At 39.8% G+C, this 23,606-nt stretch overlaps 5 protein-coding genes across 15 annotated transcripts; 4 read left to right on the forward strand and 1 right to left on the reverse strand.

The window, feature by feature from the left end:
- Positions 1 to 4,687: 4,687 nt before the first annotated feature.
- On the reverse strand, positions 4,688 to 9,344 carry LOC120009905 (S-adenosyl-L-methionine-dependent tRNA 4-demethylwyosine synthase-like). The gene is made up of 8 exons (XM_038860635.1): positions 8,354 to 9,344; positions 7,626 to 7,741; positions 7,362 to 7,537; positions 6,629 to 6,819; positions 6,444 to 6,530; positions 5,547 to 5,704; positions 5,261 to 5,471; positions 4,688 to 5,151 (listed from the first exon to the last, which is right to left on the reverse strand). Exons 1-8 carry the CDS (start codon positions 9,209 to 9,211, stop codon positions 5,011 to 5,013), a joined length of 1,938 nt encoding a protein of 645 aa, XP_038716563.1. The 5' UTR covers positions 9,212 to 9,344; the 3' UTR covers positions 4,688 to 5,010.
- A 228-nt stretch (positions 9,345 to 9,572) lies between these two features.
- Positions 9,573 to 11,673, forward strand: LOC120008917 (50S ribosomal protein L27-like). 9 transcript variants are annotated; one of them, XR_005470559.1, is made up of 6 exons: positions 9,573 to 9,794; positions 9,875 to 9,999; positions 10,376 to 10,683; positions 10,938 to 11,077; positions 11,205 to 11,303; positions 11,409 to 11,673. XR_005470559.1 is itself a non-coding variant. In XM_038859293.1 (3 exons), the coding sequence occupies exons 1-3, from the start codon at positions 9,704 to 9,706 to the stop codon at positions 10,616 to 10,618; spliced, it is 459 nt and encodes a 152-aa protein (XP_038715221.1). In that variant the 5' UTR covers positions 9,573 to 9,703; the 3' UTR covers positions 10,619 to 10,758. The 9 variants fall into 9 exon arrangements, 1 of the variants encoding a protein (XP_038715221.1); XR_005470561.1 differs by having other exon boundaries at positions 11,205 to 11,291; XR_005470558.1 differs by having other exon boundaries at positions 11,205 to 11,277.
- A 556-nt stretch (positions 11,674 to 12,229) lies between these two features.
- Positions 12,230 to 14,298, forward strand: LOC120009725 (3-ketoacyl-CoA synthase 4). The gene has a single exon (XM_038860414.1). It carries the CDS (start codon positions 12,426 to 12,428, stop codon positions 13,953 to 13,955), a length of 1,530 nt encoding a protein of 509 aa, XP_038716342.1. The 5' UTR covers positions 12,230 to 12,425; the 3' UTR covers positions 13,956 to 14,298.
- Positions 14,299 to 15,856: 1,558 nt separating this feature from the next.
- LOC120009410 (probable DNA-3-methyladenine glycosylase 2) lies at positions 15,857 to 20,071 on the forward strand. Of its 3 annotated transcripts, none has more exons than XM_038860003.1 (3): positions 15,857 to 17,113; positions 18,613 to 18,662; positions 18,865 to 19,181. In XM_038860003.1, exons 1-2 carry the CDS (start codon positions 15,987 to 15,989, stop codon positions 18,653 to 18,655), a joined length of 1,170 nt encoding a protein of 389 aa, XP_038715931.1. In that variant the 5' UTR covers positions 15,857 to 15,986; the 3' UTR covers positions 18,656 to 18,662; positions 18,865 to 19,181. The 3 variants fall into 3 exon arrangements, with proteins under 3 accessions (XP_038715931.1, XP_038715930.1, XP_038715932.1); XM_038860002.1 differs by lacking the exon at positions 18,865 to 19,181 and adding an exon at positions 19,620 to 20,071 and having other exon boundaries at positions 15,858 to 17,113; XM_038860004.1 differs by lacking the exons at positions 18,613 to 18,662; positions 18,865 to 19,181 and adding an exon at positions 19,620 to 20,071 and having other exon boundaries at positions 15,858 to 17,113.
- Positions 20,072 to 21,451: 1,380 nt separating this feature from the next.
- Positions 21,452 to 23,370, forward strand: LOC120009712 (long-chain-fatty-acid--AMP ligase FadD32-like). The gene has a single exon (XM_038860401.1). The coding sequence runs from the start codon at positions 21,772 to 21,774 to the stop codon at positions 23,155 to 23,157; it is 1,386 nt and encodes a 461-aa protein (XP_038716329.1). The 5' UTR covers positions 21,452 to 21,771; the 3' UTR covers positions 23,158 to 23,370.
- The last annotated feature ends 236 nt before the right edge of the window (positions 23,371 to 23,606 follow it).

The following is a 23,606-nucleotide window of genomic DNA, read 5'->3' on the forward strand; positions in this document are numbered from 1 at the left end:
GGAGAGTGATCTAAGATATATATATGCAAGCACCATAACAACCTTCCTACACATACCCAATTTAAGTGATTAATTTGGGTTGGATGAATATTTTTTTTTTTTTTCGGAAAGGGAGGAGAGATTTGAATTTTGATTATAAAGGTGATACACACAATTTTTATCAATCCAACCAATTGCTTAGGTGTGGATGAGTAATTGAATACTTGTATTAAGAAGATTCAAATTTGATTTTCCAATATCACTCGATTTATATGATATTTGAGGAGAGTAAATGAGTAATAATGCAATGTTAATACTAATAATCGAAATATTTACGTGGAGTTAAAAAAACAAACAAGAATGATTTGACTGGTGAATAGTGAGGATGACATCCATTAACGACCATGGGCCATACAAACTCCTGATTAGAACCATATCAAAGCCATGATTCATGATTCATGAATACGCAAAGCCCGCGAAGAGACACAAGTGGTTTTTTTTCTAGTATAAAACTTAGGTCCAAACCTCCTAGTCTCCTACCATGGTCTAGGACTTCCTAAAGCCATCTCTCTTTCTTTTGTCCCTGTTTCCTCCCAACTCGTCTTTCCTCTTCTCTGCAACAAAAGCAGAGAATTGGAGAGGGTTTTTTTTTTTTTTTATTTGTTATTATTATTATATAAACAATAGATATAGATGGGACTGGATCAGTGGACATGGAAAAAGGAAAGTTGATTTTAGTGGCTTTTGAGCTTTTAAGAATTGTTTAGACGTGTATTTTTTTCTTTGTATTGGGCGTCGTGTATGGATAAAGAGTGAACATATGGTCTAAAATGGGTTTTCCAGAATCTGGGTATTGGTCAAAGATATCAATCCTTCTGCTTTAACTTCTTATGAGCAAAATAGGACAAAGGTATGACATGGGTATTTGTTTGTAGATTGTCTAGGATTCAATAAAAGAGAGAAAATTTATCCAAAGCTTGAATCTTGACGTTTTTTGGGGTTTTGGAAATCTGGGTTCTGGGTTGAAAGATTGAAATAATGGGTTTTTTTCACAACATATGGGTTGTTTGGATTCGTTAGTTTGGAAAAACTGAGTGAAAGTTTGAATCTTTTTTGGCATGTTTGGGGTTTAGGAAATCTGGGTATTGGTGGTGTGGTAGTAGATTGAAAGATTGAGTTTATGTTGTTGCTGTTTTTGTTGTATATAGAGGAAGGAAAATCTTTGATGGGGAAGAAGAAACCTCAGAAGACAAAGGTGCTATCAGTAGCAATAGCAGAAGCCTCATCAACAGGAGAAGAAACCCAGCAAGCACAGAGTCAGTCACAGACACCTAGAAAGCGAGGTAGGCCTCGCAAGATCGTTGAGAAGACTGAAAGCGAAGAACAAAAAGAATCATCATCAGCAGCAGCAGAACCATCACAAGCACCAGCAGCACAGGAAGTTGAAGAGAGTAGTCAGTCAAAGAAACCTAAGACCAGCGGCGAGCTTCATCAACAACAAGAACCAGCAAAAGCAGAAGCAGGAGGGCCATCTGGTTCTACAGAGAAGCCATCAATAAAACCCACCAGAAGGAGTAGAAGAAGAAAAAGCACACCCAACAAAAGCAGCTAATCTGCCAACCTGGTAAAACTTCTCTTTATCGCCTCCAGTGACTCTTCAAGGGTAAGAAAACTTGAAGCTCTTGTGGTATATATCCATTGGAATGATTTCATAATTCTTAACATCTTATTTATCCCAAGAAACCATTTTTATGTGTTAGCAAAGAATCTGGAAGGAAAAGCAAATACTTTCCAAGTGATCTTGGTTTTTATTTTGACGAGTAATTATTGTTATATTTTGTTTAGATTATTTGTTTTATTGCATATCTTTGAATCACGAGAAGGAAGAAAACTAAGAATGATTACGGTTTATCAACTTGGTGTATTAATCAGTCGTTATTTACTATCATTTCACTCCCCCTTTGTCAATCGTTTTTGAGAGAGAGGTAGAGAGGGTCCATCCGTTATCCATATCATGAGCGAAATGGGTTTTGTGGTGTTGACGTAAAAATGAGCTGGCGAGGACTGAAAATCAAAATCTCAATATTTTTGGGGGAAGAAGAAAAACTGACCTCTATATTTGTTGCTGTTTCTGCTATCTCTGCCCACACGCCCCTTAACTTTGAATACACATGGAAGCTCTTTATGTCACCTGAGAAGCACGCTCCAATTATGAATAAATTATGGGCCCAGCCGCCTCGTCCAAACCCAATGACCGACTGACACTGATTGTTATTATTATTAAACGGGATGTTTACTCGTTTGGTCGGCGCGTGGAGAAGCTCCTTGTGCCGACTTGAATCTCAGGAGCAACAGCCGAGGTATCAAGGCCAGTAAGACCAACTGCGAGGCAAAGTCAAAACATCTGCCAAACCATATGGATCCTACTTGTGAAAAGGCCAGAATGAGACACGGCGGAGAACTGGGGAAGACTAACCTGAACGTGTGCAAGGAGATAGAAGGGTGGGAGGGGGGGGTGGCACGCGCTTTGGAGATGGGACCCATCCGGATCCTTATCCGAGTGATGCTGGACATGCCTGATAGATGAAAGATAAATATGAAATGGATTAGGCCCTTTTACTCTTTGATTGGTTGGAGAGACAGAGAGAGCAGATTCGTGGATTTATTAAGACCACTATATTTCTTACCAAATAACATCACATAATTAATGCTTCTTATACGAGGAGGAAGAACCCATGCAGGCATGCACATATCAAAGGTTGCACTCAAAATCTCAAATAACACAATGGAATGATGTACTATATAGGTGACTCGGCTAATACTCGTCATAATCTAGCCGAATAATTTATAAGTAAAATTCAGCTTAAACTCAACTTCTCTCATGTTAAAGACACCTTTTGAGTCTAAATATCAATATGTTTCGACTAATATCTTTAATATGTTTGGGCCGAAAATTCCTACCTTTGTGTTATCTCTACTGTTTGATTCAACTACTGTTAATGAGTGTTAAGGCTCGGCAAAAATCTCCCTATAATTGATGACATGGGGTAAGCTAGTGAACTAAATGTATATATTATGAATTGCATATATAAGCAAAAGTTTTAACAAAGCAGCACCACTTGTTGATTTTCCTAATCAATTTGTTAAATTAGGAAAATAAACATGCCTACTTTACATGTGGGGACATGCAGAGAAGGAATAGTGCAAAAATGCCTGCGATTACCACAGCAGATGCGTAAGCAATCCACGTCAAAAGGATTTCACTTTCAGGACGTTCCCTACTAGCAACGCATCAAATGAATAATCAAATTCCATTATGCAACATTTATCCACTTCTCTACCAAACTCTCTTCTTCATAGTTATATAACTATTCCTGCGACGGGAGATTCAAGTTCAACTCTTCATAGTTACATCATGTAATCCGAGTGCATATCGATAACACTTTCTATCCATCAATATTGCATTCCTTTTGCCTCATTCTTTATCATCATATCCAAAACTTAGAAGGTAGAATATAATTTGATGGATACAAAACGGAAATAGCTAGATGAATGGATATGAAAATTTGATGAAAATCCATTACAAACTCTTCAAAGAATTGAACAATAAGTAAAGAAAAGGTGGAAAATATATCACAGATTGAGATGAATGGCTTTGGTCTACCAAATTTTGCCCAAGGTTTTGACCAAGTACAAACAAAACATGGAGAACATCCTACATAGCAGTTGAAACATGAAACCAAGTTAAAAACCAAATGCTCTCTAATACTATAATGTTATGATGATGCATGGGTGGTCCATGCTATAGCCGTACCACAACCATGACAAAATGATGGATGGTGACTGAACTGAGCCAGAGACAGCCAAAGCTGTATACTTACTGCCGGGAGTGTCAGAATCTAGTTGAAAAGTTTTTAATTGACCAAAATAACTAGCCTCACCTACTGTTGACCACAATACTTTCACTTCTATCTTTAATCAACAGTATTGACAACAGTAAATCATCACAAAAATGTTCAACTACAAAGACTGTACCCAAGGGAACTACTATGCCTGCATTCTATGATGTAATTTAAATCAAGATGAGAATTTACTGAAAGCCACAACAATAATTGGCTGTTTTGAGTGCACATGACGAAATTAAGCAGTATGAAACATTTACCAGCAAACATTGAGAACAATGAACATGAAAATAAACAGCTCACTGATAAAATGGTCAAAAATGGAGGGCAAGACAATACGCCAATTTAGGTTGTCATAATTCCATAAGAAAACTATTCATCAACTCACAAAATAATGTGGATGGAAAGAAAATTTACAGATGATACGGTGAGCTTAAATTCTCGACTCTGGAAATCAAAAGGAAACCACGACTTTCTGCATTGATTCCTGTGATTTGTCATTTATTGTAATGTTAGGCCTGCTAAAACCATTAGTAAGACTTTGTTGGGGTAATGTTTTTTGTGGTCAAGTCACCAGAAACTGAAGCAAAGCAGTCACCAATCAATCAGTACTGGTATCCATGAGCAATTGTAGGTCACACCTGGATCAGACTACATTTAATATTTTAATCAGACTGCAGGACAGACCACTACTTTTGGATTTACCCCCCAACGCTCTTAAGTTCCCTTCAAATTGAGGTTAATCAGACCTCAGGATGCTAATAGATAACTGTTTCATTCTATCGAAAGCGAGAGGGAAAGAGCAACGACATCAACGCACAAAAGAATTACACTAATCACTAAAAAAATGCTTACATAAATTTATTAGCTATTCAGCATTGCGGTTCACGACCTCAAGCAGGCTGATCTCAGAAGCGCAATGAAACACCACAACTAAGGTGATCAAGAGCTTTAAAATACATCTATATAAGTTACAAAGAAGAATATATAACGTTCACAATCATACCGACCAAAATTATGCCCCATGTCAAGCCCCGTAGTACAAAACCATATCACTTGAGTAGGGCGCTATAGACTTAACAAAGTAAAAGTGACAAACTGATTAAGATTGAAAATCCCAACCTGGTTGTCAGCTGCTTGATTTGTGATGCCGCTCCTTCCTGTACCGAGACTGATCCGGATCAAACCCGCCTTCCTCTGCTCCATATACAGCCCAGAGAGGTGTGGCAGCCATGTAATCATTGCTATTGAAAGTTTTCCCAGAAGCAACCTGCAATTAGGCCATAATAAAAATCTTATTTGTTATTTCTTTCAAGAAAATCAATATATTAGTAGGAACTCAAGGAGAGAATATTTTAGTGCGGTCGCAGGTTGCCCACCAGATCGTGGAACTTGTCATAATCTATCCACGTGAACCATTGCCCATTGACCTTGAACTTCGCAGTTTTTGCCAAGAGGACACAGCATGAATGAACATGCTCACAAGCAACCTCATATTCTCCCTCACTTTTGATAGCTAAGGTCTCTGAGAAAGCCTTCACATCAGAATGCCAGGGTACATTCTCCATGGTCAACTTTGATGTGGCGGACCTGTAAAAGAAGACATTAAGATCATTCAAGTACTGTGGAGCAGATAATTAAACTTGGAAGGCCAGAAATGCTTACGATCCACAGTACGTAACGCCTTTGATTTCAACAAAATCAGGCTTCCCAATACTAAAGAGGTTAAAGTAAGCTTCTATGTCCTCTGTATTCCATCCTTTCACCAATGTCAATCTGTAAACAGTTCGCTGCTGTTTCTCCTTAAGAGCTTTCAAGGAATCCTGTACATAATATCAGTCATTAGTACACAAAGAAGTTATTTCAGAGTTGTGGCTAAATCTAATGAACAACGAACAGAGACTGGAAATTGAAGCATGACGCCTACAATATGGTGTATTGTTCTCCCCAAGCAATGCGCATAGGATAGGAGTGATTCCCCCCTATTCATGAGCCACAGAAAAAGTAACACGAAAGGAACTTAATTTTACAAGAAGCCAAATAAAACACAGAAGCTATGATTAGTTTTTGAATGCAACAAATGCTTAATCTATCAGTAACTAATCAGCTAAATCTATATCATATTATCATTCCATAACCAGGGCCCCAACCAATAGACTGCAGAGAGAGAATCTACAAACCGGATTACAAGTTCATATACAATATGTAACAGCATGAGAGATGCTTAACTTCTTACTCAACATCCCTCTTGTGCACTTTGCCTCTCATTTCTTTCTTGGATCGCAATTTATTTCAATTTTAATACATGATGATACGATTGTCCCACATCGAAAGATGTGGGAGCTAAGGTGTTGTTTATAAGGGGGAGGTATGGGCCTCCCTTAGTACCCAAGGTTTTCTAGTATGGGCTGGGAGGCCTTGGGTATAGTCGGCCCATGTGGGTGGGTGTCGGTTGAGCCTTGGGTGCTGAGCGTGTATGGGCACGCTCTTATCACATTAATTTTTACAAAAAGCATGTCAAAAATGATAAAGAAATTATTATCACAAAGGAAAACGACATACAATGAAACGCTCCCAAAAGTCCCCAAACAGTGGTCTATCAATCGCCTTCAAGCTGTCCTTTGTTGCGGCATCTACACTTACATATAACTGCATTGGAAAATAGATGAAAACAATCATGGGTAAGCGGACAGTTTAATGCAAAAATAAAATAAAATTATGACTTAATTAAAAGTGAGAATCGAAACCTGAGTGATAGGCTTCAGCATTCTGATCTTTTCAGGGAACTGCGCATTTGTTACTAGGAAAGTAGATATTCGTCTAGAGTGCAGCTCATCCACAAGGGTGTTAATCTCCGGATACATTATGGGTTCACCAACAAGTGACAAGGCACAATGTCTAGGTGAGAGGCCTTCATTTAGTCGCTCCAATGTGACACCTATAGAAATAAAATTCTCAAGTGAACACAAATGGGACCTGCAGTTCAAATTAAATCCACAATAACACACCGATATAATCAAAACCCTAATTGCAATTAGCAAACTTTCAACCACTTCACCAAAAGTATGAGCTTACAATAATCAGTAACACCTCTATAGCAAACAGCAAGAAAAGCTCCATTATATAAAATATATTTGGATGAATGGCGGAAACGAATATTGTTTGCATGCTACATCATCATCATCAAAGCCTTCATTCACAATTCTGGGTAGGCTACATTTATTACTAGCAGAGAATCGGGTGATGTCATATGCGGGCCGTGCAGGTTTTGGATTCCAGGGCTAGCCGCAGCATATGCCTAGGTTGTCTAGATAAATTTTTCCCTTCAAGCCTAGTACACATGGCTCTGCTACCACAACGAGGTGTCTGACGAGCACTTATGCAAACAGCCTTGCCACATTGCAAAAAGGCTGTTACCATAGTATGCTGAGCTTGCACTCTTTGGAAAGATGATCCAACAACAGAATGAAAAATAATTACCAGGAACTCCTTTCATTTGCTTAATCATCTTTAAATGCTGGTCTATAGCAGAATTCACAATCTCTAAGGGATCATCCATCTTCCACTGCCAGCTCTTTCCTACGGGGTTTGTATGATGCCTCCAACAGAACACACATTTGTTGGCACATGCCAGACTTGGGGTTGCCTCCATGCACCTTTTTTGATGATCCGAAAAGAAAGCTATATTAGTCAAAAACTTCAAGCAACAAGCACGCTTGACACCAACAAAATAACAACACTCACCTATGACTCTCTATGCCATAGAATGAATGCTTGTAGCACCCTCCTCGTCCTCTAAGCTGAGACTTGGTCCATCTACATATCTTAACACCACTATGTGAACCAATAATTTTATAACCCTGCATATTGAATGACACAGGAAGAGCACTAGATTATCAAAACAGCAAAACGGTCAAGAATGTGAGATATATATCAAGAAAAAATAATACAAAAGGCTAACATGTAAAGATCAGATAACCATGTGAACGACAACAACTCAAACAAAACAAGATAGTGCAGTAAAACCGTACAACAGCTGTTGGCCAATACAGAACCTTCGACAAGAGAAACTACAAGATATCAACAACAAAGACAATGACAACAAAAACCTGATCAATTAAACATCCTAAAAAAGTGCTTCACTGTTGAGACAACTTTGAATTCTTTGCCCAATTCAGAAAAGTGCACATGTTTGCTTAAGCCATTTTGATGCTAGCCTTGCATAGCAGAAATTCAAAATAATTGTGTGTTTTGTAGAAACATGTTATACACTCATGCATTGATCCATTGATTCTTGTGTGTGTGTGTGGGGTGGGGTTGGGGATTCGAACAATGCTCTGCATGGTTCTTGAACCTTAAGGTAATATGAACAACCCAATTCAAGCAGTGTCTGCACTTAAGCCGCGGGTGAAATCATAACACTCTGCTCATAACATTCGAAATCACAATATCTGCAACGTAATAAAATTCACCTGCTTTTCTAAGCTTGTTCTGATTACAGGAGTAACCATATCTCTTTTGCCATTAATCCTGCCATTAGTTTCAGCCATAGATGATGATTTCCTTGAAGGCGCTTTACCTGCAATATCCTCGAGATCAACAACCTCTGATTCCCCACCGTTCTCTTCCTCTTCATCATCAGTCTCCCAACCATAAGCACTATCATTATCATTCTCATCAACTCCATTGCCCAAAACGGCTCCGTTCTCCACCACACCACGACCTCCTTCCAAAACGCCAACAACCTTCGTACTCCACTCCTCAAAAACCCTATCTAAATCTCCCCTATCCACATCCCCTTCCCCAACCCCTACCATCTCCTTCCCGCCCAACTCCTTTAACCGCCTTGAAAATTCCTGCGCCACCGCATTGTATGCTTCCCCATACGCCCTACTACCAACTCCAAACACTGCGAATCTCAACCTGGAGAGAAGCAATGACCCCACCCGAAAATCGGCAGCGCTCTCCGCGAGCCAATCCGCAAAAAACCTGGCATCAGGTGGTGGCTTTCCGTCCTCCCAAGTGGATGCAACGATCAGTACCAGAGTCTCTTTCGGAAGGTCCTCGGGCTCGTATTGTTTAGGGTCAATGAGGTCGAAGTGAAGGTTTTGAGAGTGCAAGAGATTGAGGAGGCGATGAGCCAGGGTTTTAGAGGTTCCAGTTTGAGATATGAAGAAAATCTTGCCTCTGTTGGTGTTAAGACTAGGGTTTAGAGAGTGCTTCAGGCGTTTGAGACGGCGAGATTTGTAGAAGAAGTAGAAGGTGGAGGCCGAGAGGAGGGCGAGCAGAGTTAAGCGAGTGGAGAAAGAAGATCGGGACATGACGGCCATGTATGTAATTCCCTCGGAGGTTTTACGAAAGCAGATTCAAGTAACCTCGCGCGATCGAACGCTGTAGGGAAGAAAGTATCATCGTCAGCGACCGCAGTACCGTCGAGGGCGAGGAAGCAAGCAGACGGCGGGTTTACGGCTACGCAGAGATAATGGGCTGAATTCAAATGGATAGTCGGTTTAGTGGGCCTGGATATTAAGCTTATCCAATAACTATATGGACCTTTTCTTGGGCCAGAATTTTAGGAAGGCCACGGTTTTTTGTCAATAGCAGCCCATCTCATTGAGCCTAAGGGTCGGTAGAAGGCCAAAAGGCCCAAAACTTTCAAACAACTACTCTTCCCAGTTTACCCAATTACCCAAGAGGTCAAGACTCTGCTCGTCGTTCGCTGCCCTAAGTGGTTACCCTTCCTCACGCATTGCCACCGTCGTCCGCCTCTGCTTCGTAGCGCATCACGAAGGAATATTCTTCCTGTTTTATCTAACAGAGACATGAACTTTAGTAATCTCGCAACAAGCATATGCAAGCGTGTGAATGTGAGGGACCTGGTGACCAATCTTCCTGTATATGGCAGCGTCACTGGTACTACCAACTTCTTTAGAAGTAATTGTGTGTTTCTATAGAGTCCATATCCTGTGGTGTCTTATCTTGATGTTGTATAGATGGATCTGCTGGCGGATTAAGCTTGATGTTCAGGCGTTGGGCCACCAAAAAGACAGCCGGATCCACCAAGAACGGACGAGATTCAAAACCTAAAAATTTGGGAGTGAAGAAGTTCGGGGGTGAGGTCAGTTTATGACAAAATCAAACTAAAATTTTCATTTCTTCTGCAGTTGACTGGTTTCATTGTTCTTGTTGTACACACTACACATAATTTGGAACATTGTATACAGTTTTCATGACATTTATCAGAATTTAACTATTTAGACAGAATTGAAACGTGGGGAAATCAGTTAATGAAGAATTGAATTCAATTTGTTCATGACTTGTGTGCTTACTGGTTTGATTGTTCTTCTGAGTTATATACGGAACTGGAAGAACACAAAAATTGGATCATATACACGAATTAGAAACTCATTATTAATCAGAAATTTTTTGGTATTTCAGTTTATGTAAAAGTTGGTGCTACCACTGGTATGATGACTGTTGTTCTTGTTATCCAGAGAGTGATTCCTGGAAATATCATAGTTAGACAGCGGGGCACTCGGTTTCATCCTGGAAACTATGTTGGGATGGGAAAAGATCACACCCTTTATGCACTCAAGGAAGGAAATGTCAAGTTTGAAAAGCACAAGCTGAGTGGTCGCAAGTGGATTCATGTTGAACCGAAGGAAGGCCATGAGCTTCACCCACTCTATTTGAAAGCAGCTGCTGCGGCTTCACAACAGTTGGAAACAGCATCCTAATGCCCGGTCTTTATTCATATCTATGGCTCTTAGTTACCCTAATTTTGGAACTAGGATATGAAAGGGCATGTTTTCCTTTTGTACCCAACTTTTTTGATAGATATTGAATAAAAGTCTCGGACATTTGTAATCTTGTTATCTCTGTTTTGTTGAATATGCACAATATCGGTTCATCTGCTCACTATGAGTAGGCTGCTTTTAACAAAAATTGCCTCTTTGGTAAGGCGAGTTTACATGCACTCATTCAAATGGACTCGTTTATTCTTCATGAATGAGTTTTATTGTTTCTGCTAAACGTAACTTTCGATTTGTCATCCAGGAGCATGTTCTGGATTATGTGTTTAGCTCTCCCCGCATTTGGTTTTCCAGAAGATATTGCTTCGGTGTATGGCCCAAACGCTTCTGGAGGTGGCTCGGGTGCTGTCCTGAATATTTAAGGGGAGGCCATTGTGTCCCTAGGTTGATTTACACATGCCTCTCTAGCAGCTTTGTAACTTAGAAGCATGCTAATTATTGGTGTAGTGATCATTGACTATGTATCACCTGTTGTTTTGAAGGAAATTATGGTTACTTTTTCTCTGTGCAGGTTGAGGTTGGGACAACTCACGACTGATAGTGTGATGGGGCTCCCCAAATCTGTCCCCGGAAAACTCTTGAAGGTGGCGCTGCAGAAGTAGATAATTTTGTATATTTCCATGTCGTCGCATTGTCCCAATTGGCCATTCTTTATCTTATGACTTTACTGACTGTATACTCTTTTTATCTCTTGTTTGTCGACAATATTTTACAGACTGGGAACACAGATGGTGGCAGAAGCAGCAGTGAGGAAAAAGTTGCTATTGATACAGGCTGATATTAAAATCTCTTTAGCGGATATATATTGCGACTCTGTCATTGGGTTTTTTTGGGCCGTGGGTCGCGTGGATCTTGCATTCACACCCAATAAAATATCCACTTTAGGCCGTGGGCTCTCATGGATTTATTTCAAGAGGGATACATGTATGATGTGGTTTTAGATTTTTTTTTAAAAAAACATTTGCCAGTTTTTTGTGATACTTTCGTTACCAGCATGGATATATCTTTTTCTACCACTAATCAGATTTCGTGCAATAAATGCATTCATAACCACATGTATTATCCCCTATCAGATTTGCGTATTTCTGTACAATACGCAAATATGTTAAAAATGACACTCTTGGAATTATATGCACAACATTTCCTTATCAAATCAAATCATATTTTGATAATAGCATCGAAGTTAAGACATGTAAAAATAATAAATAGAGTAAAACAGAGAATTTTAATAGTTTGGAATTGCCTAACTCTCTTCGTGAAAGAACTTTTCACATTTTTGTATAATTTTAAACAAAATTTGATCTTTGTACATTATTTTTGTACGAAAGGTTATAGGAAAACTAAACATGTAAAAATAATAAATAGAGTAAATTGGATTACTTTATAAATTTTTTACTACATAGTATATTCCAACATCAAAAATGTTAGGGATTCTATTAAATTGGATCCCATCATTTCAATAATCAATTTTAACCATTAATTGATATAAGTATACGGTCTATAAAATTTGATATAAATCAATCCAAGAACATGATTGATTGGATCTCATTTACTGGGATCCCTGTCATTTCTGTTCTCACATTGAGATCCGAGAACATTGAGAAGTGAGGACCGAGCAGTTATTTAACCGTCAATTCCAACTCACTCTTCCAGAGCCTCCTCCCGAGTGCCGACACCACACAAAACCCTCTCTTCCTCGCTTTCTAAATCACCGCAGCCACTCACAGCCACGATGGACCAAGGCGTCAACGCCACCACTAGCGGCGGCGAGGTCCGGATTCACCAGACCCGGAGACTCCCGGATTTCCTGCAGAGCGTGAATCTCAAGTACGTTAAATTAGGCTATCACTACCTGATCTCTAATTTGTTGACTCTATGTATCATACCTTTAATCGCTGTTACTTTAATCGAGTTATCTCAAATGGATGTTGACGATATTCGTCAATTGTGGCTTCACCTTCAGTACAATCTAGTCAGTATCGTTATCTGTTCTGCCATTTTAGTCTTCGGTTTGACTGTCTATGTCACGAACCGGCCTAGACCGGTTTATTTGGTCGATTATGCCTGCTATAAGGCACCCGATCATCTGAAAGCCCCATCCAGCCGGTTCATGGACCATTCCCGGCTCACCGGAGATTTTGACGACTCGTCCCTTGAGTTCCAGCGCAAGATCTTGGAGCGCTCAGGGCTTGGGGATGAGACTTATGTGCCGGAGGCTATGCATTATGTTCCTCCGAGGCCGTCAATGGCTGCTGCTAGGGAAGAGGCAGAGCAAGTTATGTATGGTGCATTGGAAAATCTATTTAGCAATACCAATGTCAATCCGAAGGATATTGGTGTTCTTGTTGTAAATTGTAGTTTGTTTAACCCGACGCCTTCGTTGTCTGCTATGATTGTGAACAAGTATAAATTGAGGGGTAATATTAGGAGTTTTAATTTAGGAGGGATGGGTTGTAGTGCTGGGGTTATAGCGGTGGATCTTGCTAAGGATATGTTGCAAGTTCATAGGGAAACTTACGCTGTTGTTGTGAGTACTGAGAATATTACCCAGAATTGGTATTTTGGGAATAAGAAGTCTATGTTGATACCCAATTGTTTGTTTCGAGTTGGGGGTGCAGCAGTGTTACTTTCGAATAAGTCAAAAGATAGGAGCCGGGCTAAGTATAAGCTTGTTCATGTTGTGAGGACTCATCGTGGGGCAGATGATAAGGCCTTTCGTTGTGTGTATCAAGAACAGGATGACGCAGGGAAAACTGGGGTTTCACTTTCCAAAGAATTGATGGCGATTGCTGGGGATGCACTGAAGACCAACATAACTACATTAGGTCCTCTTGTACTTCCAATTAGTGAGCAGCTTTTGTTCTTTGCAACTTTGGTGCTTAGGAAGTTCTTCAAGGCAAAAAGAAAGCCTTATATTCCAGATTTCAAGCTGGCATTTGATCACTTCTGCATTCACGCTGGTGGGAGGGCTGTGATTGATGAGCTGGAGAAGAATCTGCAGCTTTCACTGACACATGTGGAAGCTTCTCGGATGGCTCTTCATCGATTTGGGAACACTTCGTCAAGCTCTATATGGTATGAGTTGGCCTATATTGAGGCCAAGGGAAGAATGTTCAAGGGAAACCGTGTCTGGCAGATTGCATTTGGAAGTGGTTTCAAATGCAACAGTGCGGTGTGGGAGGCTCTTCGGAATGTCAAACCATCTCATAATGGACCCTGGGAAGACTGCATTGATAGGTACCCAGTGAAATTTGTTGATTAGCTCGATATCATTATGGCCAGATACTGCTTCTTAACATTATATTTTTTGTTAACTTGAACGTGGTTGTGAAAATGTGTTTCTTGTACTTGCTTGTCCTTTCGGTGTCTGAAATAATATTTTCCGACAGATGAACTGCTGATTATATGCTGTAATTCTTGTGGTGACTTTGTTACAATGTTGAGAATTTAGTTTCCATTTAAATTCTGCAACTCACTGACTGAAGTGACACTCTCTGTCTCTAGATTTTCTTATTAGGATATGTTGATTGATATTGTTTGTAGTTTCAGAATCCATTAATCTTGTTTTATAACTTCTGTTGATTTGTAACGCATAAGTTACTCTACTTCAAGAAGGATAGCACAAGTGCATGGCATAACCAGTATTGTTTCGGCTTTGTGGTACGTTTCTGATTGTTGATGTGCATATCAATTTAGAATAGCATTGACAGCAGATGATGATAGTTTGGCATGAATTATAGATGTATATATTAAGCTTCATATGGCACTGCAAACCAATGGCAGATTACTTGATCCGAGCTGCGCGCGGATTTTATGCAAATAACCGTTGGCCTCGCCTGTTTGGAAATGATAATTTACTCTGCTTCTATTTCTGAGTTTGAGTTCTGCTTGTCTGCATTCACAAGTAATTTTTGCCCTTTCAAAAAGTACTTTCATATATGTACTATCTTTACCACGAATTAGTCTACATATGGAGAAGTTTATTCTTTAATATACTTTTTTACATTATAAAGTGAAAATCAGAGCAAAAGGGCGAAACATAAGGATTCTTGCTAGCTTTATCACAAAAAAGAAAAAGAAAGAAAAAAGATTAGATGAACAAGAAGGTACACTAGCATGTTCTTGTATGGGATAAGACTAGAGAGCAAAAATTTGGTTTTGGGTCGGACAACAGTATGTGTTTATGAAATATTTACGAGTCCGAACCCAAATCCGGATTTGATTTTGGACAAAGATTTTGTGTTTGAACCCGAATTTCGGATTTATAACTTATGTCCAAACTTAGTTTAATCCAAATAGAACAAATTCGGTCATTCGGATCGGCTATAGTTTTGCCACCCCTAGATAAAACATTTTCTGAAGATGTGAAACATGGAGTTTTGCAGCTATACAATAGCACAGTTTCAGCCGAATAGTTATATACTGCCATAAAACTCAAAATATGGGAAAACAAATCACGTGAAGGAAAACTGAATCTCTTCCAAAGTTCTTTCTTTCCTCTTTGGAAACCATATTGTCACAAAAACACTCTACATTAATCATACATTGTGAGAGGAAAATTTTTGTGTCGATTTTCGTACAAAGATGGGAGTGCACTATACTGATTCACTGATCGTTTGAACTTCCCGATCAAGTCAAATTTCTTTACTGATATTGTAGGTATTTCTCATGTAAGATTTTAGTCGTCTTTTTGTCTTCCTTTCCCCTTTGGAAACCATATTGTCACAAAAACGCTCTACATTAATCATACATTGCGAGAGGAAAATTTTTGTGCTGATTTTCTTACAGAGATGGTAGTGCACTATACTGATTCACAAATCGTTTGAACTTCCCAATCATGTTGAATTTCTTTGCTGATATTGTAGGTATTTCTCATGTAAGATTTTAGTCGTCTTTTTGTCCCCCAATTAAAAAAAATAAATCGGTATCCTATTTTGCTGGATGGAGGTAAAAAAAAGTTCCACAAAACTAAGCCAGTAAGCCTTTTAAAGAAGGGAACACTAGACTGCCCCAGTGCTACAGTCCCGATAATGTACCTTCTACTGCCAGCGATAATGGGCTTTGGACGGGCAAAACTTGGGCTTTAGTATTGATCTTTAGGGCCACATTGGCCCGCCTGAACTGGGCCCAACTCATAGTTAGAACAAGTATCGTGCTTACACGCGCTTCCATGGAACGTGGGAAGTAGTGCTTCTCTTCACGAAGAGATCCCTTGCAAAGCAAAGTAGGAAACAAAACCATCGTCGCCGCCTCTCCCGTTACCATCAGTTGAGTCAACCACGGCCGATCGTTCATGGGCGAGCAAACACAGACACAGATCCAGACCCAGACCCAGACCCAGACCCACGCCCACACTCATTCGCAAACTCAGTTCCAAACTCAACCGCAGCCACTACTGGTACAGGCACGGACACAGCCTCAACATGACACAACCGCCGCTCCCCAAACGCAATCCTCCGCGGAATTAGCGAATGTTCCGCCACAGACCGCTCCTCCTCCTTCCAAAATCTCCCTACGTCCTCGAAAAATTAGAAAACTCTCTCCGGAAACCGCCGCGGAGCCAAATTCCTCGGATAATTCCACCGCTGGCACAACCCCTAGTAAGCCGACATCGAGGGCCACCAAAGCCAAAACGAACACGCCGCGAGCTATAGTTTTCCCAAGATATGCTGCTAGATCGTTGTCTTGCGAGGGCGAATTAGAAATCGCAATCCGTCATCTGAGAGACGCCGATCCATTGCTTGCTTCTCTCATTGACATACATCCGCCTCCGACCCTTGACACCTTCAATTCTCCTTTTCTTGCCTTAACTCGAAGTATTCTATATCAGCAACTCGCGTTCAAGGCTGGGACTTCGATCTACACCCGCTTCATTGCTCTATGTGGTAGCGAGGCCGGGGTATTACCTGATACTGTTCTCGCTTTGACACCACTGCAGCTCCGTCAAATTGGAGTCTCAGGGCGGAAAGCTAGTTATCTTCACGATCTTGCTAAGAAGTACAAGAACGGGATATTGTCAGACTCGGCGATTTTGAATATGGATGACAAGTCGCTCTTTACAATGCTTACAATGGTGAATGGAATTGGTTCTTGGTCCGTTCATATGTTTATGATTTTCTCCCTGCATAGACCGGATGTGCTTCCAATCAATGACCTCGGAGTGCGTAAAGGAGTGCAGTTGCTGTACAATTTGGAGGAGTTGCCGCGGCCGTCGCAGATGGACCAGTTGTGCGAGAAATGGAGGCCATACCGGTCAGTGGCATCGTGGTACCTTCGGAGGTTTGTAGAAACAAAGGGTACTCCTTCAAGCGCTGCTGCTGTGGCAGCAGGTGCTGGTATGCAACTGCAACAGCAGGATTTGCAGCACCACCAGCAGCAACCGCAGCTTATTGATCCAATTAATAGCATTCTCAACCTTGGGTATTATCCTCCCCACTTTTAGCACTGCCTTTGTTTGTATATGGCCTGCCTCATCCATGTCCAACGTGCTTGATTGTTTTTCATTGCATGTAGCTGGTTAGGTACTTGCTGTTTAAATTGAAAATTTCACCCGTAAACCATTCATTTCTGTACTGTAATGACTTCAAGTATGATAAAGGTCTTCCATAGACAGAGCAGTCATCCAGAAAGAGATTTAGAGATCCCTTATACACCCTTTCGAGAAGAAAAAAGATCACTCCTTAGCTGTGCTTTCCCTGAGAAAATTGAAAAGAGAGGTAACATAGAGCCATCCATCTTCATAGGGAGCCTCTGAAGAGAAGAGAGCAGCTAGGCGTAAGATATGAAATGGATGAGAGCTGATCTTGCCTTATGTGATTTTGAATATTGCTTTTGTACGCCATTCAGTTTCTGTGCGCCACATGGAGCCGTATGAGTGTTTGAACCCCAGTTTTTGTTACTTGATTTCAAATATTTGTGAGTTACTGATTTGGTGAAAGTAGATTGTAGTAGGCCTCTTTCACCTAAGATGTTGGGTATAAGCAAATGTGGCTTGAAATGATCAGTCTTCCAGAATAAGAGTTGGTGATGCTGCCGAAACAGTTTGAATATCCTTTATTTTAAGATGATGGACTACCCTCACATAATTATTGGATTGGATTCATGCTGCTAGTTGTAGAAGCATTGGCATTGTTACCCAAACAAATTTTCTCATTCTTGGACACGCATGTTATTTGATAGTGTTGCCCGTAGTTTCATTTGAGATGAAAAGTTTCATTATGGTCAACATGTGAACATGCCTCAGCTTGTGATATTACATTAGAATAAATAGAATAGGGATGGGCAAAAGAGCAAATTCATGACTGAAAATCTTTGGAGAATCTTTTACAAACAAAAGTTGATACATGAGTTTTAGTTAATCTTTTACATTTAGAGGAGTACAGATATGCATCTTAGACATGAGAGGTATGTGATATTGATGGCTAATGCTTCTCCCATGCATATCGAGCGTGATTAATTTGACATGGGATCTTAGGGATAAGTAAGATTGGATAATCGATCTGTTACTTTTGGTGGAAGTAGTATGGATACTATTGAAGATAATGATTTGTTGACGCGTAATAAAAGAAGCATGATTGATCTAACCATTTGCAGTATGGGAAAGAAGTAGACACCTGGAAGAATGCCCGGTTAGCTTCCTATTTAAAGTTAAGAGATTGAAGAAGGGAAAGAGCTAAGTTGTTGAATTTGGGATTCTACCTTGGACTTTTTGATGGCAAGGGCATTACCTTAGATCAGATTGAGCTTCATTGATGTGGTTAAATAATCTAAAAGTAAAACTACTTATTGCTTGATAATTTTCATTGCGTACAACTGGTTAAGTCCTTGCTATTTAGACTGCAATTTTTTTGTTCGGACCACAAGGGACTGTTCCTGAAACGCTTTAATTGATTTCAAATTTTATGTTTTATGCTATTCAGTTACTGTGCATCCGTGGAGCTGCTTGAGTGCCTTGACCCCTGAAGATTCTGTATGTCCTCTGTGTTGTCATTTGGTTCCAAGTTTCTTTTAGTTCCTCATTTGAATTGAACACAAACATGTTTTAATTTATCTCGTTTATCACCAATATGACTTGTGACTGCATTTCTCAATCACGAGCAAAACTCATGAAATTGTCCTATTAGTTCATATGGTGTTCAAGTTGTAATTTTACCCTCTCTGGTGACTGGTAGGGGCTTGAATCCATGCATCCTCATTGAAATTATGAAGTTTGATCTGGAGTGGAGGCTCCGAGTAGTCAGTCCGACGGGGGATCTGAGCTGTGTCACTTATTTAGTTAATTCATCAAATTTTTTTTGATGCCATTCAATTATGACGACAAGATTAAATATGTATTATAATCTATGGGTCTCAGCATGCAGCTTGACTGCATTATGATTGTATTTGTTGTTTTCATGGTTCCAGACTAATTTCTCGTGTGGATTTTATGTAGGCAATTCCAACATCCTTTGAGATGTGGGGTTTCATGATCCCTTAAACTTGTGTTGGACATGAGGGCTCTCTTTGTGTGCTTTTCAGCATGTGCATATAATTCATGATTCCTATCACCTATATTTGATGCATAAAATACGCTGCCATATGGCCTAAGATTGTGATGATCTTACCTGCTTGGCCCTAATGTGGCATTTTCGAATTCTGTTACACTGCGTGGCATTTGTGTCCTTTTTTTTTTTTTTCCCCTTCTAGTGGATTAATTTGAAATGCAGTTGAACGCATGTTGTCTTACATGTGATCTAATTTGTACTTCCGAAAATAATCTGTCCTATAAGATCCGTTTTGCTCATTATACTTCTGCTCATCTTCTATCTGATTTTGCGGCAAATATGCGTTACTTAATGTTGTCTATGTTTTCTGATTTGTTCGTAAACCTGATCTGAACTGGTGCTTCTTGTGACATTTTTCTCTTTTATTATGCCATGTGATACAGGGCCTGCAATTGGGGACCTCAATGATGGGTTCTGAGATGGGTCTGGCAATCGCATCAATTCCGCATTCTGTGCAATAAGTGAGAGTGATCACAACGCAAAGCTGTAGAGTTACTTATGCAAAATTTTAGTAGCTGAAAGCTTGGGTATTTGGCGCCTTACAAGATGAGTGTTTCGCCTCTTATCTAGTCAAATGTAGTGGACAAGACTCTGCTGAAGTTCTGCTTTTCATTTTTAAAGATTATAATCTTAGCTTGTTAATAGCCTCTTGTAGGAAATTATAGAATGCAAAGCTACAATGCTCTCACCTTTGTCTGTTGTGGTGCTGATTTTGAGTTCTTGAGATGGGTTTATATTCTCGCTGCTGTAATATCCAAATGGAAATCAAATATATGCAAAGAAATTGAAACCTAAGATTAATTTATTGATCTGTTGTTTCTGCGGTTTTGAAAAATATGCCCTTGTGGTGGAAAATTTTCAGGTCGAGGCTGAAGCTGGGATTTGTGACAGTAGTGAATATGTTTATATCAGTCACTGCCTTTTGGCATTATTTTTTGTTGTCCTTAAAAGATGTAGCTGCACTTGAATGAATCAAGTGATTTCTTTCTCTGGTCTTGAATTGTTCAATACTCCAAAAGAGAAGGTGAAAAGAAGGAGTTCTGAATAGTGAAGACACCTGGAGATGTATTTGTTCCAGTGGTTCCCAAGGTTTTGTTATTTTACTCGTGACCATTTTATTGTGGGAGATCAGTATTGTTGTTTTTGCCCTGGACTTGGCAACAGGGATATTGGGCTTTCTAGCCTTTCTTTGTAACTGGGTGTAGTTATCCCAGAAATTGCTTCTATTGTTGGTAAATTTATGATAATTAATAAAAAGAATGGACAGGATAGACAATAATTATGAAGTTTAAAAACCTTATATCCTCTCTATTCGTAGATTGGCAATCAGTTAGGTTCCGAAGAGGGAGTGTACAAAAAATTATGAATATATAATATTTAACATGATAAATTCAATGATATCTTTTTTTGTTTGAAAAAAAAATAAATTTATTGTGATTTAAACATGAAATATTTTGAGTTTATATCTGGCGGTCTATAATTATCATCTCCGATCGTGATGAATTTAATTTTTGTTTCGAATAAAAAATATATCATTAATATCGTAATACTTTATGCTACACATTTATGATTTTTTTTTTGTGCACAGGTAAGAGACTGCACAAATCCCCCTCTCAATCCCACAAGACGGCCCTAATTTGAGGAATCGGGTAAGGGGATCCCCTACCAGCCTAGCTATGCGATCATCTAATACATACTCTTGTAATAATCGCCCGTGAGTGTTTTATGTGAGTGTTTTATCTATATGCTTCAAATCATGAGTGTCATTAAAATATATTAGGATAATAATTCCATTGCCTCTGGATGGTAATATCCATACAGATATTCTTCCAGGAAATTTATGTATAAAGAATAAACACATCATGGGACATGGTTATCAAGAAATGTTGAGGATCGAAAATGGGATATTCTGGTTTAATTCCTTTTTGTTCCAACTGTTAGTTCTCGTTTGTTCCACCCAGGACAATGACCAACAACTGTCTCCTGAACACTAATGCCTTGAACTTGTCATTATAAAAACCTGTTAAAAGTTGGTTTTTTGAAGGCAAGAGACACTCAAAACACACCAAAACAATGGTGAGCTATGAGAACTATGACCCTTCTTTCCCTGACCAACCAGTGGTAGACCTATACCTCAAAGTATGGGCTAACCTACCAGCATTCAAGTCCAAGCCTGCTTTCATTTGGCCCAACAACAATGACTCAACTGGTTCATCACTCACTTATGGCCAACTCAATGACTCTGTTCAATCTATCTCTTCTCGGTTGCTGCTGCCATTACAAAGAGGTGACACTGTTCTGATTCTCTGCCCACCTGGTCTGGAGCTTGTTGAGGTCCTCTTTGGGTGTCAAAGATCTGGCCTTTTGAGCATACCCATCTCCCCACCTGACCCTTCTTTTGCTCATGATAACTTTCATCACTTAATTAGAGTGATTTCACAGACCAAACCCAAAGCAGCCATTGCTCTCCCTGATTATATTGCAAGTGTTCGACGATATGCCTCATCCACCTCCAGCAACAAGAGGCTTGCAGAGATGTTACAAAATCTCAAATGGCTATCCACTGATTACATCAAACATAAGATTGAAGATCATTCAAGGTCGATTACTGGTTCTTACAATGGTTGCAAGCCTGAGGAGGCGTATTTGATTCAGTACACTTCAGGTGCAACTGGAATACCAAAACCAGTGATCGTGACTGCAGGATCAGCTGCTCATAATGTCAGAACAGCAAGGAGAGCCTACGATCTTCATCCAAACAGTGTGATTGTATCTTGGTTGCCACAGTACCATGATTGTGGTCTTATGTTCCTCTTACTTACTATTGTTGCTGGGGCAACATGTGTGTTAGCATCACCAATTTCATTTGTCTCCCGGCCTAGACTCTGGCTCGAGCTGATTTCGGAATTCAAGGCTACTTGCACTCCGGTTCCATCGTTCACATTGTCTCTTGTTGTAAAACGTGGCGGGGTTGATAAAGGAACTTCACCTATCAATCTATCAAGTATGAGGAATCTTATCATCATCAATGAACCAATTTACAGGTCATCAGTTGAAGAATTCGTGGAGGTGTTCAAGGGTTTTGGTCTGAATGCATCATCCATCTCTCCCTCTTATGGATTAGCGGAGAATTGTACTTTTGTTTCGACGGCGTGGAAAAATGACAACACAACAGGCTTTCCTAATCTTCCCTCTCACAACAAGCTCCTACCAATTGCAAGACTTGTTACTGAAGATGAGGATATGAGCATTTTACTTGTCAATGAAGATACTAAAGAACCTGTTGAGGACGGGATAGAAGGCGAAATATGGGTTTTGTCTCCAAGCAATTGTTCAGGCTATCTTGGTCATCCTTGTTTAACTCGCGAGATATTTCAAGCGAGACTAAGCAACAAAGTGAGCAAATGCTATGTCCGGACAGGTGACAGAGGCGTCGTCTATGGACAAGATAGGTTTCTCTTTGTGACTGGTCGATGTTCCGACGTTATCAAACTCCCAAACAATCAAGAAGTACATCCTCATTACATAGAGACCGCAGCTTATAATAGCTGTCCAAAGTTTCTCAGGGGAGGCTGTCTTGCTGCATTCGAGATATCAAGAACAACTGCTCTTGTAGCTGAATTAATGCAGAGAAGTGAAGGCATCAATGTTGGTGTTCTGAGGAGTATCTGTGAAGGGATCAAGAAAGCTGTGATGACAGAACAGAAGGTTGAATTGGGTTTGGTAGTTCTTGTGAAGAGTGGGAGTGTTCCAAAAACTACTTCTGGTAAAATTCAAAGATGGGCAGCCAAGGATAATCTCATTAGAGGCAAACTGAAGGCAGTGATGGCAATGCAATTAGACGACGACAATACGTCGTCGTTCGGGGTCATGAGTAATGTCAGAGCTGCAGGCCATCCCCCATTGTTATCTCTTCTGTGATGTGATAATAAAAGAGGTTTTATATTTGGTGAAGATGGGTGAGAAAATGAGGGTTTTGGCAATACTCTTGAGAGAAAGAGGGTGGAAGAAAGCTTTCTTTTCCATGGAAGCTACTTTGCATTGGTGAAAGCTGCTTGTTTTCCATGGTGTTGTGTAATGATATATTTGAATTCAATAAATATTTAAATAACCAGATTAAACTTCTTTTAACACTGTCATTAAATTGATATATCATATTCTTCAAGTCTTCATTCAAACTCCAGTTCAAGCTCAAAGGAACACATCACCATCATATGTTATAACCACTTGGATGATAGCATAGTTGGTGACCAAACCTTATGGACTCAGGAGGTCCTCAATTCGATTCTCATTAGGAGCAAAACCCTTGTGTCCATTTGTTGGGCTTTTATCCAACTTATCTTGTTGTCAGGTGGAAAATCTATGTGCGT

The sequence above is a fragment of the Tripterygium wilfordii genome, chromosome 11 (genome assembly GCF_013401445.1).
Source record: "Tripterygium wilfordii isolate XIE 37 chromosome 11, ASM1340144v1, whole genome shotgun sequence".
In the NCBI taxonomy this organism is placed as follows: Eukaryota; Viridiplantae; Streptophyta; class Magnoliopsida; order Celastrales; family Celastraceae; genus Tripterygium; species Tripterygium wilfordii.

Bases quoted from the DNA above. Each gene is read 5' to 3' on its own strand.
- LOC120009905 (XM_038860635.1), bottom strand. From the start codon at position 9,211: ATGGCCGTCATGTCCCGATCTTCTTTCTCCACTCGCTTAACTCTGCTC. The intron at 6,820-7,361 runs GTAATTATTTTT...TTATTTCTATAG, and splicing joins GCAAATGAAAGGAGTTCCTG to GTGTCACATTGGAGCGACTA. The intron at 5,152-5,260 runs GTGGGCAACCTG...GCCTAATTGCAG, and splicing joins ATGACAAGTTCCACGATCTG to GTTGCTTCTGGGAAAACTTT.
- LOC120008917 (XM_038859293.1), top strand. From the start codon at position 9,704: ATGAACTTTAGTAATCTCGCAACAAGCATATGCAAGCGTGTGAATGTG. The intron at 9,795-9,874 runs GTACTACCAACT...GATGTTGTATAG, and splicing joins TGTATATGGCAGCGTCACTG to ATGGATCTGCTGGCGGATTA. The intron at 10,000-10,375 runs GTCAGTTTATGA...CTTGTTATCCAG, and splicing joins TGAAGAAGTTCGGGGGTGAG to AGAGTGATTCCTGGAAATAT.
- LOC120009725 (XM_038860414.1), top strand. From the start codon at position 12,426: ATGGACCAAGGCGTCAACGCCACCACTAGCGGCGGCGAGGTCCGGATT.
- LOC120009410 (XM_038860003.1), top strand. From the start codon at position 15,987: ATGGGCGAGCAAACACAGACACAGATCCAGACCCAGACCCAGACCCAG. The intron at 17,114-18,612 runs GTATTATCCTCC...TATGCTATTCAG, and splicing joins AATAGCATTCTCAACCTTGG to TTACTGTGCATCCGTGGAGC.
- LOC120009712 (XM_038860401.1), top strand. From the start codon at position 21,772: ATGTTACAAAATCTCAAATGGCTATCCACTGATTACATCAAACATAAG.